This window comes from Suncus etruscus, chromosome 7 (genome assembly GCF_024139225.1).
Source record: "Suncus etruscus isolate mSunEtr1 chromosome 7, mSunEtr1.pri.cur, whole genome shotgun sequence".
In the NCBI taxonomy this organism is placed as follows: domain Eukaryota; kingdom Metazoa; phylum Chordata; class Mammalia; order Eulipotyphla; family Soricidae; genus Suncus; species Suncus etruscus.
Window position 1 is genome coordinate 62,122,508 of NC_064854.1, and position 14,886 is coordinate 62,137,393.

The 14,886-nt window shown below is 46.8% G+C and overlaps 2 protein-coding genes across 2 annotated transcripts; both read left to right on the plus strand.

Annotated features, from left to right (window-relative positions):
- Window positions 1–4,957: 4,957 nt before the first annotated feature.
- On the plus strand, window positions 4,958–7,503 carry CRP (C-reactive protein). The gene is made up of 4 exons (XM_049777627.1): window positions 4,958–4,973; window positions 5,030–5,100; window positions 5,997–6,062; window positions 6,967–7,503. Exons 1-4 carry the CDS (start codon window positions 4,958–4,960, stop codon window positions 7,501–7,503), a joined length of 690 nt encoding a protein of 229 aa, XP_049633584.1.
- Window positions 7,504–8,781: 1,278 nt separating this feature from the next.
- LOC126014318 (TP53-binding protein 1-like) lies at window positions 8,782–12,283 on the plus strand. The gene is given in 4 exon segments (XM_049777628.1): window positions 8,782–9,830; window positions 9,832–10,082; window positions 10,085–11,408; window positions 11,410–12,283. Coding segments are annotated over 4 exon segments (3,495 nt in total). The 5' UTR covers window positions 8,782–8,784.
- Window positions 12,284–14,886: the final 2,603 nt, after the last annotated feature.

The window sequence follows — 14,886 nt, forward strand, 5'->3', positions numbered from 1 at the left end:
TCTCAACTCGAATCTCCTTAATTTCTTCCCCTGGGCATTGACCATTCACACTATCTGGTCTCAGGCAACTATCTGTAGGTGTCATTGAGATGAACGGAAGGAGGAGAAATTCTAACAAACCCAAGAGATAAAGGGAGGGTCCAGAGACAGCAGAGGCTTACTTTGCACACATAAGAGTCAGGTTTGATTCTTAGCATTAGGTCCCCATAGTCCCATCAGACTGAACCTGATGGAATGCCTGGTATCGAATCCGGGTCGGCCATATGCAAGACAATTGCCCTCCCCTTGAACTCTTGCTCCAGTCCCCTCAAACAATTTAAAAAGTAAAGTTGACTCTAACCCATCAAAAAATGGGGAGAAGAAATGAACAAAGAAGAAATTCAGATGGCCAAAAGCACATGAAAAATGCTCCACATCACTAATCATCAGGGAGATGCAAATCAAAACAACAATGAGATACCATCTCACACCACAGAGACTGGAACACATCACACACACACACACACACACACACACACACACACACACACACACACACACACACACCAACACAGCAAAACAGAACAACCAGTGCTGACATGGATGTGAGGGAAAAGGGACTCCTATTCATTGCTGGTGAGAAAGCAGATTTGTCCAGCTTTTTTGAAAAAAAAAAAAAAAAAGCTAGAAATTGAGCTTCCAGGGGCCGGAGAGATAGCATGGAGGTAAGGCATTTGCCTTTCATGCAGAAGGTCATTGTTTCGAATCCCGGCATCCCATATGGTCCCCCGTGCCTGCCAGGAGCAATTTCTGAGCATGGAGCCAGGAGTAATCCCTGAGCACTGCCGGGTGTGACCCAAAAACCACAAAAAAAAAAAAAAAAAAAAAAAGGAAATTGAGCTTCCATATGATACAGCAATATCACTCCTAGGGATATACCCCAGGAATACAATACAAAAATACCCTCTGCACTCCTATGCTCATTGCAGCACTATTTACAATAGCCAGAATCTAGAAACAATCCAGGTGCTGATAACAGATGAATGGCTAAAAAAATGTGGTATATCTACAGAATGGAATGCTATACAATCATTAGGAAAATGAAGTCATGGAATTTGCTTATACGTGAATGGACATGAAGATTATTATACCGAGTGAAATGAGTCAGAGGAAAAGGAATAGACATAGAATAATCTCACTCACTTGTGGGGTATAAGAAAAAACAAGGGGCCCGGAGAGATAGCACAGCGGCGTTTGCCTTGCAAGCAGCCCATCCAGGACCAAAGGTGGTTGGTTCGAATCCTGGTGTCCCATATGGTCCCCCATGCCTGCGAGGAGCTATTTCTGAGCAGACAGCCAGGAGTCACCCCTGAGCACCACCGGGTGTGGCCAAAAAAAAAAAAAAAAAAAGAAAAAACAAGAGATAGTTTGGTAATATCCATAGACAAGAGAGAAGGTCAGGAGGTCCAGCCCAGGATAGGAAACTTGCTTGCCACAAAGAGTGGTGGGTGCAGATAGAGTAAAGAGGGGTCTACTAGGACAATAATAGTTGGAAGTGATAACTCTGGACAAGAACTCAGTGCTGAAAGGGGAGAAAGAGACATGCAAGGCACTCCTCTATTAACAATAGTGCAAAACACAGTGTCAAAAAGGAGAGAGAGAGGGCCGGGCGGTGGCGCTAAAGGTAAGGTGCGCCTGCCTTGCCTGCGCTAGCCTTGGACGGACCGAGGTTCGATCCCCCGGTGTCCCATATGGTCCCCCAAGCCAGGAGCAACTTCTGAGCGCATAGCCAGGAGTAACCCCTGAGCGTTACCGGGTGTGGCCCAAAAAACAAAAAACAAAACAAAAAAAAAAACCAAAAAAAAAAAAAAAGGAGAGAGAGAGAGAGAGAGAGAGAGAGAGAGAGAGAGAGAGAGAGAGAGAGAGAGAGAGAGAGAGAGAGAGAGAGAGAGAGAGAGAGAGAGAAATTGCCTGTTCTAGACAGGCAGGGGTGGTGGTGATGGGAGGATGGGAGGAAAACTAAAGACAAAGTTAGTGGGAGGGGTACACTGGTGAAGGGTGGCATACATTCTATGAATGAAACTCAACAACGAACAATTTTGTGACAACTGTGTTTAGATCAGTGCTTCTCAAATAGTGGGGCGTGCCTCCGAGGGGGTGCGCAAGGCTCCGTAAAAGGGGGCGCGTTTGACTTCTGCAAACACTATCACAAGCTAAGCCCCGTGTTTATGTCTCTGGAGCTGAGAGTTGCTGTGTCCTGCTTCAAACCCTGCTTCGAAAAGCTATGCATTGCAAAACGTGCTCATTGTAGCCATTAATCCAGACATCGCCTCTGATTATAAAATCAGCTCAAATTATTTTGTATATATTTGTTTTGCAGGTTAAAGTTTTTTAAATAAAGATACTATTTACAGTCGCCCGCGCGCGAAAATATTTTCTTCTTCCTAGGGGGGCATGACAGAAAATAATTGAGAAGCACTGGTTTAGATAAAACGTAAAAAAAAAAGAAGTGAAGACGATCAGTAATTGTGGGATGTGCTTCGAGTCGTCCTCCCGAGGGCGGCCACGCGGTGGCACTGGCGGCCGTCCTCTTGTTGGGGCGCGGGTACCGGGGTGCACGCTCAGCCCTTGGAGCTGCTCACGATGGGGATGCCTCGCAGCTCCCTAGAACATTCCAGAAACTCCCCATTCGGGTCTGTCTAGCAGGAATTTGGGCAGAAACGGTGCTGGCCCCGCGGTACAGAGCTGGCGTCGCAGTGGGTGGGACTTAGGTCACCACCGAAGGGGCGCCTTGACCACAGCTGGGGTGGGGTCCGGAAAGTTTCCAAGATGCTTGACTTGGCCCTCCTGCTTTCCTGTTTTGCTCTCGGGAAGGGCATGGCCTCCAGGCTTCCTATCCTAGGGAATTTCTGGGAATGGCCCCCGCCCCAGTCCATCTTCAAAGCTCAAGTCTCCCCATCATGTCGTTGAGGATAGAGAAGTGACCCCTGGGCCTCCTGCATCCTGCCCGCCGAAGCTCTCTTCCCACCCATCCTTCCAGGCAGCTGCTTCTAAAGGGTCCTGGCTTGCAGCCCACCATGGGGTCCTCAGTGGGCCCTTTCTTCTCACTTCCTACCTGAACACTGCCCTGACCCATCCAGAAGCCCCACGCTGCATTCTCTGAGGGGTTCCTACCTCAGCCTTCCCACTCCATGAGGTGCCACCCAACCTCTCTCCTCTGAGACAGACAGCATCATGCCCAACACTGACCTCACCGACCCAGAGCATTTAAAAGCACTCACAGCCCGGCTTCTGCAAGTATCTTTATTGCAACATCACCCATGTACCAGCCCTAGCTCAGGAGTTTTCTGGAAAGTTCAACTGATGCTCTGCTTTCTGATGTGGAAACTCTTGAGAAATTCACCAGAAAATATCTCCAAAGGTCAAGGGTTTCAATTGTGTGTATACCTGGAACCTAGAGGTTCCCACAGTCTCCATTCCCACAGCCTCAGGGCCCCTAAACCTCAGGGCAAACAGCTTTAGGGACCCATAGTCTCAGGGCACACAGCTTCAGGGGCCCACAGCCTGAGGGACCCACAGCCTGGGGGACACAATCTTAGGGATCATAGCCCCAGGAGCCATAACCTCAGGGAACACAGCCTCAGGGACAGCCTTTGTGTCCCTCCAAGGTCTTGTCCACAGTGCAGTGGCCTGGGAGACTGTCTTTGGGGAAGGTGACATGAACAGTTCAGTTAAAGGCAAGCTGTACCTCCCAGATCGCCAAGAGCATGTGCCCATGAGCACTAGGGACATGTGAGTGGTAGGGTAAAGCACACAGGTGTGTATGAACATCTGAGATGCTAGTGAGGGAAGATGTGAGTGAAGATGTGATTGTAGTGTGTGTGCAGGTGTGAGTGCAGGTGAGAGAGAAGGTGTATGTGCAGGTGTGAGTGAAGGTGAGTGCATGCAGGTGTTACTGGGCCACCCCCTCTCTCATATCCCTCCTCTCCGGCTCCTCTCCTTTCCCTTTAATTCCTGGCTCTTGGTTTGATGACACCCTGGAGTGTCTTCATAGATCTCAGGGGTGCTTTGGCACTCACAAAACAAGATTAATTTAAAATCATTTTCATTTTAAAAAAGTAAACAGACATTATACAGTAATTACAGGTATAAGTGTGTGTGCTGAAATCAAACTAATAAATGCTTGTCTTGGAGAGAGATCAAGGTGCTGGGACCAAGGGAGGGGGTCAGGGGGCACCTTATGTTCTGTCCCTGCAACACCCCCCCCCCTTAGTCTGTATCTCAGTGGGGACTTGCAAGGGTGAGTGCTCCTGAGGCCACCAATGTTTAGTGGGGCCATGGAAGACACGTGCTCCTGAGGCCACCAATGTTCAGTGGGGCCATGGGAGACATGTTTGGGGACAGAGGTGGTATCTGAGGGCGACATGTATGGGCTTTCAGAATGGGAGCTGGTGCCCAGAGATATGTGTGGCCTGAGTGTCTGGAGCAATCCTGCTGGCTTGGGGTGTTTCTCACCGAGTCCCCCCAGGAAGGTGGAGGACCCAGCTCTTCCTGTGACCCCTGCACTACCAAACTAGCTCTCTCTGTGAGCCTCTGCACCAGTGCGCATATCCTCGGGGAGCACAAAGAGGATGCAAATAGATTTGGTCTAGTCTGGGCTTGGTGCCCTTCTGAAGGCCTAGTAAGGAGCTGGCTCCTGCTCTTTCTGGGCTGGCCAGGGCAGTTAAGTGCCCTGGGATAGGCTGCACACAGGGGACCTGAAGAGCTGAGTGAATGTTCCTGGAATTGGCTGAGGAGGGCAGAGCAGGGCAGGGCAGGGCAGGGCAGGACAGATCGCAGACCAGTCTTTCTTGGGCCAGTGACAGCAAGTCAAGAACCAGCAGGGATGTGGCAGGCAAATCTTACTCTGAAGCACCTGAGCACAGCTGCGTGGAAGGATCATTTCACGAGTAGGTCACCCCATGGATGGTATCACATCATGGGTCAGTTCATGGGTAGGTATCCCAACAATTGAGCCAATCTCACCTTCAGGGCTGTGGCCTGCACCCAGGACAAGAGCTGCAGCCTTTAAGGAGGGACATTCTCCTTCAGCAATATGAGGACCTTCCAACAGGGGACAATGTGAGGGACCATTCTGCTTGGGAAAATGTGGGTACCCTCCATTAGGGGATAATGTGGAGACCCTCCTGCAGGGGAGAATGTGGGAACCTTCCAACAGGGGAGAATGTAGGGGACCCCTCTTATAGGGGAGAATGTGAGGACCATACTACAGGATCCCAAGTATTAGTGCGCCATATGTCACTTGTTGGGGCCACTAGTGAATGAGGATCTGGAGGATTTTTGCATTCCTGTCAGGGTCCCGAGTGGTGAGGTCCATGGGTGGGAGGTGAGGTTGTAGCTGGGAGATGAGGAAAGTTCTTATAGGAAACCTTATAGGAACCCATGTCATCATCCTGGGAACCAGTCAGTGATGTCCAGTAACCAGCCAGTCAGCAATGGCTAGTGACTAGTGATGGGTTCAGTAGCCCTTCAGTGACTGTCAGTAACCAGCCAGTGAATGGCCTCTAACCAACGAGTTATGAGTTAGTGATTTGTTAGTGAGATGGTGAAAGTCAATGCTAGTGCAGGGCACTCTGGTCCTACAATCCAGTACTAGCTAGCCATAAAAGGTGTCTGCCCCTTTAAGACACCAGCTCCTATAAATAAGACCCTAATTGTGATTGGCTGCTGAGTCTATAAAACCCTCCCCAGGGTTGGCAGTTGGAAGAGACAGTTGAAAGTGTTGGTTGGCATTTAGAAGACAGCTGGAGAAGCAGTGGACTGAACTATTTCTACCCCCAACTACGTCTTTCTCCCTGATTTTGGAACAGATCTTTAGAAACTTTCAGCTGTATCCTTTAGCTTTACCTGGCCCTCAATCTGACCTTACCCTGGCTCCAAGTCCAGGCCCCAAAGTCTCCCTCTTTATCTCTCCTGGCCTAAGGACTTGTCTTAGGCCTTTGGTCTTCTCTAATAAGATTGTGATATTTGTCATAGTCTTGTTCGCAAGGTCCATGGACTCCAGCAGCATGAGCTCAACTCAAGTGAGTCAACATTGATAGGATACTGGGAAGTGAGCAAGATCAGATCCTAGGGGATCAGGACATAGCGCCCCAGACCCTGAATGTACTAAGGAACACAGCACCCAGATCCTGAGTGTACCCTGATACCTTGAGTGTACTCTCAGCACTAGGAGGCCTGTGGCTTCAGACTCAGGACTCAGGGAGGCATTTTGCAGCCAGCACACAGCAGTTGGCCCATGGAGGATTCAGTGGTCCTCTTGGGAATGAACCCAGATATAAATGCCTGGCCAGTTAGTGCCCTTCACTGAAGAGTAAAGAGGTTGGAGATGAGTGGGTGGGGTCAGCCCTCTGGTTTGGGGTCCCTGTGGCACAAGAAGTGTGAAAATCCCCTGCCCTCTGTGACCTGGACCAAGTCCCACAGGGCTCTATAACTGGAATTTCTGCTTCTGAAGGGTTTCTGAAAATCCACTGTATCCTGGGAGGACACTCGAGCCTCATATATGGAAGGAGTAGTGCTGGTCCGAGAGCCAGAGGTTCTGCAACACATCCCAGGAGTTTCTGCCGATTTGCTCAGGTCACAACAGGGACATGGAGCAGCTGCATCTGTATTCACTGTTCTTTGCCGGACTCCTGCTAGGCCTATCCTCCAGATGAGGGAACTGACTCCTTCCCTAAACCTGATGGAGAATTTTATGCAGGAAGGTGAGCTTGTATTTCCTGGATGGGCTAGTGTTAAGAGGCCATCCTAGGATTCAGGGGGAGGCCAGTGTGATGAGGCCAGTGTGGAAGGGTGTGGCAGGGCCTAGTGGTTCTAATGGACACTGAAGTCAGAGGTTCATCTCCCTGCAGACCTGAGTGGGAAAGCCTTCTGATGGTACAAAACTTGGAGACCTCCTCCATGTTTGTGCAATTGCAGCAGCAGTAGCAGAGGGTCCTGTTGGCTTTCACCCTGTGTCTGTTCTTCTACACCGATCTGGCCCGTAACTTCACCCTCTTCTCCGGTGCCATCAAATACCAGCCATCTAGCTTTGTGCTGCAGAGGTTTGCCTCTGGCTCCCTCATCCTGACCATGGGTGGGTATGAGGAGTACTTTGTGCCCTCTGCCAGTGCCCCTGCCTTGATGCACATCTGTACCACCGAGACTTGGCCTCAGACATTGTGGAGCTGTGGCTGGATCAGATGCCCATGGTGTGCTGGGCTCTGTAGAGGGTTTACAAGCTGGAATTGCAAGCCTTCATCATGCTGGCAGCAGAAGCGGACTTCCGACAATCTCCAGAGCTTCGATTATAAAGAGGCTTTTGTGGGTGACCTGGGTGAAGTGAACATGTGGTTCTATGTGCTGAAGCGGTATAAGATCAAATGCGTATTTACTGAGTCAAAGTCATACCTCAACACGCTAGCCTGGGAGGAGTTCTGGTACAACATCCTGAGGACGTGTATATTCAGCCCCAGCAGTAGTTAGTAATTTGGCATTGAACCCCCTGAGTGTAGGACATGCCACCCCTTCTGCCTCTTAAGTCCTGCCTTCCTAGATGGCTGTCACCTCTCGGCACCAGGGACAGTGCCCATGCCTGCCCTCAGACCCAGTGTCATTAAATTCACTTTGAAGCAACTCTTTGTTAAGCTCTGAAAACACAACATATATATTGGAGTCAGTGTGAGAGAGACATAGAGCTGAGATGTTGGGGGTCAGCAGGGAGGTAGAGCTGAGATATCGGGTCAGAGAGGAAAGAAACATAAACTGAAATGGTGGGGTCAGCAGGGAGGATGGGAGACTGCCATAGAGTTTCAGGACTCTATAGTCTTCCCATCTCCTTGTCTGATTCTGTGTCTAGCTGGCCCAGTCTTTGCTCTTTCTCTTTTCCACACACTCCAGTTGCTTTTAATTTTAACAGAATTAAAGTTCTAAAGTTATTCATGGTTGAGTTTTCAGTGTACCACGTTCCAGTACCCATTCCTTTACTAGGATTTAGGGGGTACAAAATTTGGAGACCTCCCTTGGAGGAATACTTGGAGTATTTCCTTCCCTTCACGGATGTCTCCTGAATCTTCAGTTCTGAGCTGCACCACCTGTGAGGTATATTTCTCTCTGCCCCACCCACACAGCTAAGGTTCTCTGAGAACTGGCATCAGAACTGAGTTCTCTGAGCTCTCTCCACACCCTTTCTCATAGCTCAGTACCCAGAACTGTTAAACCAATGACCTTTGGGAAAGCAGGTGAGTCCAGCCATGAAGCAATGGAGGCAACAAAGGCAGCTCTGGATCCATGGAGGCTGGAGATGCCAGGTTTGTTCCCAGGATCCTCAAGGCAGTGGCATGAGGCCAGAGAAAAGAAGGAAGGGAAGGGCTGTGAGGCAGGCCAGCAGGCCCATAGACCTTATGAGCTATTGGTACATCAGGGGGGCAGGAAATCAAGAGGATGGGCCTTGTTGGGGCAGGGTGGTTTCTCTTGGAGGAAAGTATTGGAATGCAGGAAACAATTCTTCCTGTGAGTGTGTGTTCACACATACATATGCATGTGTGTAGAGACTGCTTTACTCATCACAGATATGCAGAACTTTGTTATTGCTCCTTTTTTTCTGCATGTCAAAGATGAAGGCAACTTTGTGTATCCTTCTATGTGTGAGCAAGGTCCCAACTGTTTTCCTAAGAAGGAACAAGATTAATAAATTGTCTCCCGGCGGTCGAGGCGCCACCTGAGGGGGAAAGCGAGCTGGAGAGCTGCAGGAGCCGGGGGGAGCAGATGGACCCGACTGGAAGTCCGTTGGAATCGGGTTTCTCTCAGCAAGACACCCCTTGTCTCCTCATCGAAGACTCCCAGCCTGAAAGCCAGGCTCAAGACGATGCTGATGTTGCTGCTGCAGCTGGTGGTTCTCGCTTCCCTCTCCTCTCTTGACACCTCCCGCATCTACTACCGGCACACTAAGACGACCCCGAGTTGGATGTTGCATCTAATCCCAAACAAGCAGTTGAAGAAGAGCAAGGAGACAATAATGGTGAACATATGAAAGAAAAAGTGGAAGAACCTATGGATTCTTCTCATTTGGACACATGTGGTTCCATCAGTCCGGTGATAGAACAGTTACCTCAGCGAAAGAGAACAAGCAGTATTCTGGAAATGCCGGTAGAATCTGCTCCTATGGAAGAAAAGGAAAAAGAGATGGGAGAGAAAGTACAAGATGAAAAGGAAGAAGATAATCTGGATGAGATCACACACTCCCTTGATGGTGAAGATCCGGCTTCATCACAGTTAGGCTTTGGTGTTTTGGAACTTTCCCAGAGCCAGGATGTTGAAGAAAATACTGTGTCATATGAAGTAGAAAAAGAACATGTCAAGTCAGCGACCACCAACTCTGGGTATACTGGGCTGTCCAATGTTGATGCTAATATTGCAATGAAACTTAAAGAACAGTCTAGTGATGCTCTCTCCATGGCAGAACAACCCAACAAGGATGTCACTGCCAATAAGGATATAAAGGTGGCAAAAGAGCAAAATCCCCTACTTGCAAGGTCAGAGAACATGATTACTAGTTCCAAAGTATCTCTTGCTATGGAAGCAAAACAACTATCTGCTCAAGAACATCTGGAAAGTGGACTGCAGGTTGAGAAGTCACCAGAGTCTCGGGTTTTGTCTACTCAGGAAGACATGTTTGACCAGAGCAGTAAAACAGATTGTTCCACTCCTTCAAGAGAAGATGGTGGGTGTTCTCTGGCCTCCACACCTGCCACTACTCTGCACCTTCTGCAGCTTTCTGGTCAGCGGTCTATTGTTCAAGACAGTCTTTCTACATGATCCAATGAATATGTCAGTGTTACCTGAAGAAGGAGGAGAAACTTTTCAGAAGAAATTTACACCAGTAGAGATAGATAATCATCCTCTTCCAGCTGAGCCTATTATATCACCACACGCTTCAACACCAGTATCTCAGAGCACACCAGTCTTCACTCCTGGGTCACTCCCTATCCCAACCCAACCAGAATTTTCTCATGACATTTTCATTCCATCTCCAAGTTTAGAAGAACGATCAAATGATGGGAAAAAAGTGGGGATTTGCATAGTTCCTCTTTGACTGTTGAGTGTTCTAAAACATCAGGAATTGGACCACAGAATTCTACAGAGGATATTGGGCTATCGCTGACAGGAGATTCTTGTAAATTGATGCTGTCTGCGAGTGAGTATAGTCAGTCCCCAAAGATGGAGAGTTTGAGCTCTCATAGAATTGATGAAGATGGAGAAAACACACAGATTGAAGATACAGAACCCATGTCTCCTGTTATTAATTCCAAGCCGGTTCCTGCTGAAAACAGTAATGTCTTAAGGAATCCAGCACAAGATGAACAAGTAGAACTGAGTCAGAATGATGACAGAGAAAAGGGAGAAGACATGGAAACAAGAGATGGTAGTAGCATTTTAACTACTGATTGCAAAGGTAGAGAAGATAGTGTAGCAGAAGATGTCTGTATTGATCTCACATGTGATTCAGGGAGTCAGGCAGTTCCTTCTCCAGCTACTCGATCTGAAGCACTCTCTAGTGTGTTAGATCAGGAAGAAGCTATGGAAATAAAAGATCATCATCCAGAGGAAGGGTCGACAGGTTCTGATGTGGAAGAAATCCCTGAGACTCCGCGTGAAAGTCAAGAAGAGGAGCCTAAAGAAGAAGAAATGGAGAGTGAGCCACTCCATCTTTCTCTCGCTGAAACCCAATCCCAAGGATTGTGTCTTTCAAAGGAAATTGCCAAACAAGAGTGCCAGGACACTATGGAAGTTGAAACCAGCGTGATTAGTATTGATTCCCCTCCAAAGCTCCCAGTACTTGACCAAGAATTAGAACATAAGGATCAGGAAGCTTGGGAAGAAGCCACTTCAGAGGATTCAAGTGTTGTCATCGTAGATGTGAAAGAACCATCTCCAAGAGGTGATGCTACCTGTGAACCTTTGGAAGGAGTAGAGAAAAGCTCAGATTCCCAGTCATGGGAGGATGATGCTCCAGAAATGGAACCATGTGCTGAGAATAGGTCAGATCTCCAAGAAGAAAAGAGTGCAGAAAGAGATTTGAAATCAGTGACTGCAGAAAAGGAAACTATTGAGGCAGACTCCCCACAGCCTCTCTTGACTATCCTAAGAACGGATGATGCCCTGAGACGTAATGAAGAGATGCGGCAGACTCAATCTCAAGATAGAAAAGATAATACCTTAACAGAAAACTCAAAAATGGCTAATGCAAACCAGCTGGGTGCAGGTATAGAGGCCCAGCAGCTGGATAAGGCTCATGCATCACAAAGCTTCTGTGAAAGCTCTAGTGAAACTCCATTTCATTTCACTTTGCCTAAAGAAGGTGATATTATCCCACCATTGACAGGTGCAACTCCACTTAAAATTGGAGCCTAAAAGGCATAGTACTCCTATTGGTGTTAGCAGTTACCCAGAAAGCACTGTAGCAGCCACTGAAGTGATGTCTGAAAGTATGGTGGAGACGAATGATCCTATACATGAGAACGAAAAAGGAGATTTTGGGACCACCCCAGAAACAGATAAGTTGTCTCTAAGAATGAAACTGGTGACTCCTGAGACTGAGGAAAGTGAAGAATCTTTGCAGTTTACCCTGGAAAAACCTACAATTGGTGTAAGAGAAAGCAGATCTGCTGCTGTTGCTGAGGCTGTTGCCAGTCCTCAGAAGACCGTGTCTGTGTTTAGCTCTGAAACTCGGCAACATAATGAGGCTCGAAGTCAAGATTCCCATTCTGCACCCATCAGGGGGAACTTACTTCGTTTTCCAAGTACTCAAGAAGACAAAGAAAAATTGGGATCTGATGAAAGGATCAGACAGAGTCAACAGTCTGTGAAACCCACTAGTCCTGCCAGGGACCATACTTTTCCTTTCTCCCAGCGGATGACTATACAGAGGTCATCTAGTCCTCAAGAGGAAGCAATGGAGACAGGTGTCCCAGAAGGCCAGCAAGAAGGACAAAATAATAATCGGGAAAAACCTGTTAAGGCCTTGATTGAAAGGCCCAGCCAAAATAACATAGGAATCCAGACAATAGAACATTCCCTGTCGGCCCCAGAAACTGTTTCAGCAGCAACTCAGACTGTAAAGAATGTTTGTGAACAGTGGACGAGTACAGTGGACCAGAACTCTGGAAAGCAAGATGCTACAGTTCAGACTGAGAGAGGGAGTGGTGAAAAGCCAGTCAGTTCTTCTGGGGATGATACAGAGTCACTGCATAGCCAGTTGCTCTAGTAGGCCATCTTTACCTGGGATCTGCATAGGACAGCTTCACTAGTGATGTGCTTCTCATTCTGATCATCCAACTTGTTTGTTTTATAAAAATAAAATAATATAGTTCCTGTCTTTGAACACCATCAGTATATCAGCATTGTGCTCAAGACAATCTGTGAGGGAGAGGAGGAGTTTGAAATGCCTCAGCCTCCACATGGCCATGTCTTGCATCGCCACATGAGAACAATTCGTGAGGTTCACACACTTGTCACTCGTGTTATCACAGATGTGTATTATGTAGATGGAACAGAAGTAGAAAGAAAAGTGACAGAGGTATGAGAACTAACTGGATTAAAAATAATAGGCCTTGTGCCTTATCCCCAGCATTATGTGGCATGACCCTGTTGGAACCCTGGTACACTCTGAGCAGTGCCAGATTGACCCCACAACTAAAGTGACAAAACAGTTAAGATGTCTGGAACTATGTTTTACTCAGTGGATTGCATGACCTTTGGCCTTTTATTTAACCATCTCATCATATTGTCTTTATCTGTAAAGAGCAGTTTTTTGTAAATCTCTTTATTTTTTTTTTGATTTTTTTTTTTGGTTTTTGGGCCACACCCGTTTGACGCTCAGGGGTTACTCCTGGCTATGTGCTCAGAAATCACCCCTGGCTTGGGGGGACCATATGGGACGCCGGGGGATCGAACCGCGGTCCTTCCTTGGCTAGCGCTTGCAAGGCAGACACCTTACCTCCAGCGCCACCTACCCGGCCCCGTAAATCTCTTTATAAGGACAATTGTTTTCTTAATGTTTTTTTATGTATTAATTTAATGTATTAATTTTAATCCATGGAAATAAAGTCCTTACTGTAAAAAAAAATAAATTGTCTCCCTTTGCTAATGGAAAATTTCATCCCCATATTTATGAATGAATCTAGGTCACATCTACCTCATTAAGAATACAATACTTTTAAATATAAAACTCCTATAGTCATATACAAATAAAAATTAAAATAACTCAATCTAGATGAAGCTCTTTAACTTTAGAGCCATATGGCCATTGGAAATGAAATAAAATGCAGTTTCATTTTTTTGCATATTTTTGTTGCTGGAGACTCTGATATGGTGATGTGTAAAAAACATCCAAACATAAAATTTATATTATGATAAAGTTCTGTAGAAGCAGTGGATAGAAATATGAGTTCTAGGAGGAAGAGGGATGATGTCAGATTTAACTGTTACAAACAGCTCGTTTAATATATTTAAGCAGTGAAGCATATGAAGCCTCAGCTTTGTGAAGTATAGCCACAAAGACAAGGCAGTTTTGTTTTAATGTCAGTATTTATAGCACACCACAAGCTGTGTTCTTTGCAGTGATTTCAATGGGTAATGCAAAGTTTTAATTGCAAAATTAGAAAAAAATCGATGTCCCTTCTCATATGTTTTAAAATTCTTTTCACCAGGTGTTCAGGAAAAATAAAAAAAAATGCAAATCCCAGCACAGCCCCCAATCCCCCCCCCCCCCAATCAGGCAAAGAAACAGCAAAATGAGGGTAGTGCCCTAGATCACAGGTCCCCCACACTGATTTGGCTGAGTGTCCCCTTTCAGGGGAAATAAAATCAACTTAGCTCTCCCCCACCCATTGACCTCTAACATGGTCATAGCATCTCAAACCGGATGGGGCTTAATACTAATTGCAGCACCTGGATCAAAACCAACATGCTCAATCAACAGTTGCACCCACAGCTACTGATGCTCCTAGAAGATTGTTCTGATGCTTGGGAGAGTCCCCCCAGAAAATCCTGCCCCTCCCAGACAAAGAGGAGACATAGGGCCTATCTGGACAGTTACTGCCTCTCTGGGATGCTATAGGCTGAATCCCACTAGATACAGAAACATAACCAGGCTCTGCTCTGAGATGGGTTGTGGGGCCCTTGACTCATCTCCTAAATGGTTCCCGAATGAGGTCAAGCCAGTTATGTCAGCTGTTTTTTTTTTTTTTTTTTTTTTTTTTTTTGGTAAAGGGCTCAAAATTGAGGGCTGGAGAAATAGTACAGCAGGCAGGGTACTTGCCTTGAATGTGGCCAGCCAACCAGGGTTCAATCCTCAGCATATCATATGCTACTGCGAGTAAGGGTGCAGAGCCAGGAGTGATTCCTGAGCACCATTAGGTGTGACCTCCAAACAAACCAAATGAAAGAGCTCAGAGTGAAATTCAAGCAGAAGAGAAACCCATGATCATCTCTGCTCCCCTCTCAGGTACCCGGTAGATTGGCTGCACCTACGATTCTCTCCCTTGCCCCTCACTGCTCATTTTCCTGACTATGATGGCCTCAGAAACTCTGATTCTCCTGGGTCCTTTTCTCGGCTTGCTCACTTTTCTGATCCTGATTTAGAAACACCATTTAAAATTACAGGCACAAATATGTTGTCAGGTATAAAGTTTATATTTTCTCTTACCTTGTTAAGGTTCTAGCACCTTTAGTCTTGCAGAAGCAAATTTTTTGATGCTGTGAAAAAAAAACCCCACCAAGTTTATTCTGCTTTATGTGCAGTTCATAAAATAGTGTTCTTTTTCTTACAATTTAAAGTGTGTGTTAGAGCCAGGAAGATAGTATAGG

Excerpts from the sequence above, each read along its gene's own strand:
- CRP (XM_049777627.1), top strand. Across the intron at positions 5,101-5,996 it reads ACCTTCCAACAGGGGACAAT|ATTGTGATATTTGTCATAGT; the intron begins GTGAGGGACCAT and ends TTCTCTAATAAG. Across the intron at positions 6,063-6,966 it reads GCAGCATGAGCTCAACTCAA|CAGAGGGTCCTGTTGGCTTT; the intron begins GTGAGTCAACAT and ends CAGCAGCAGTAG.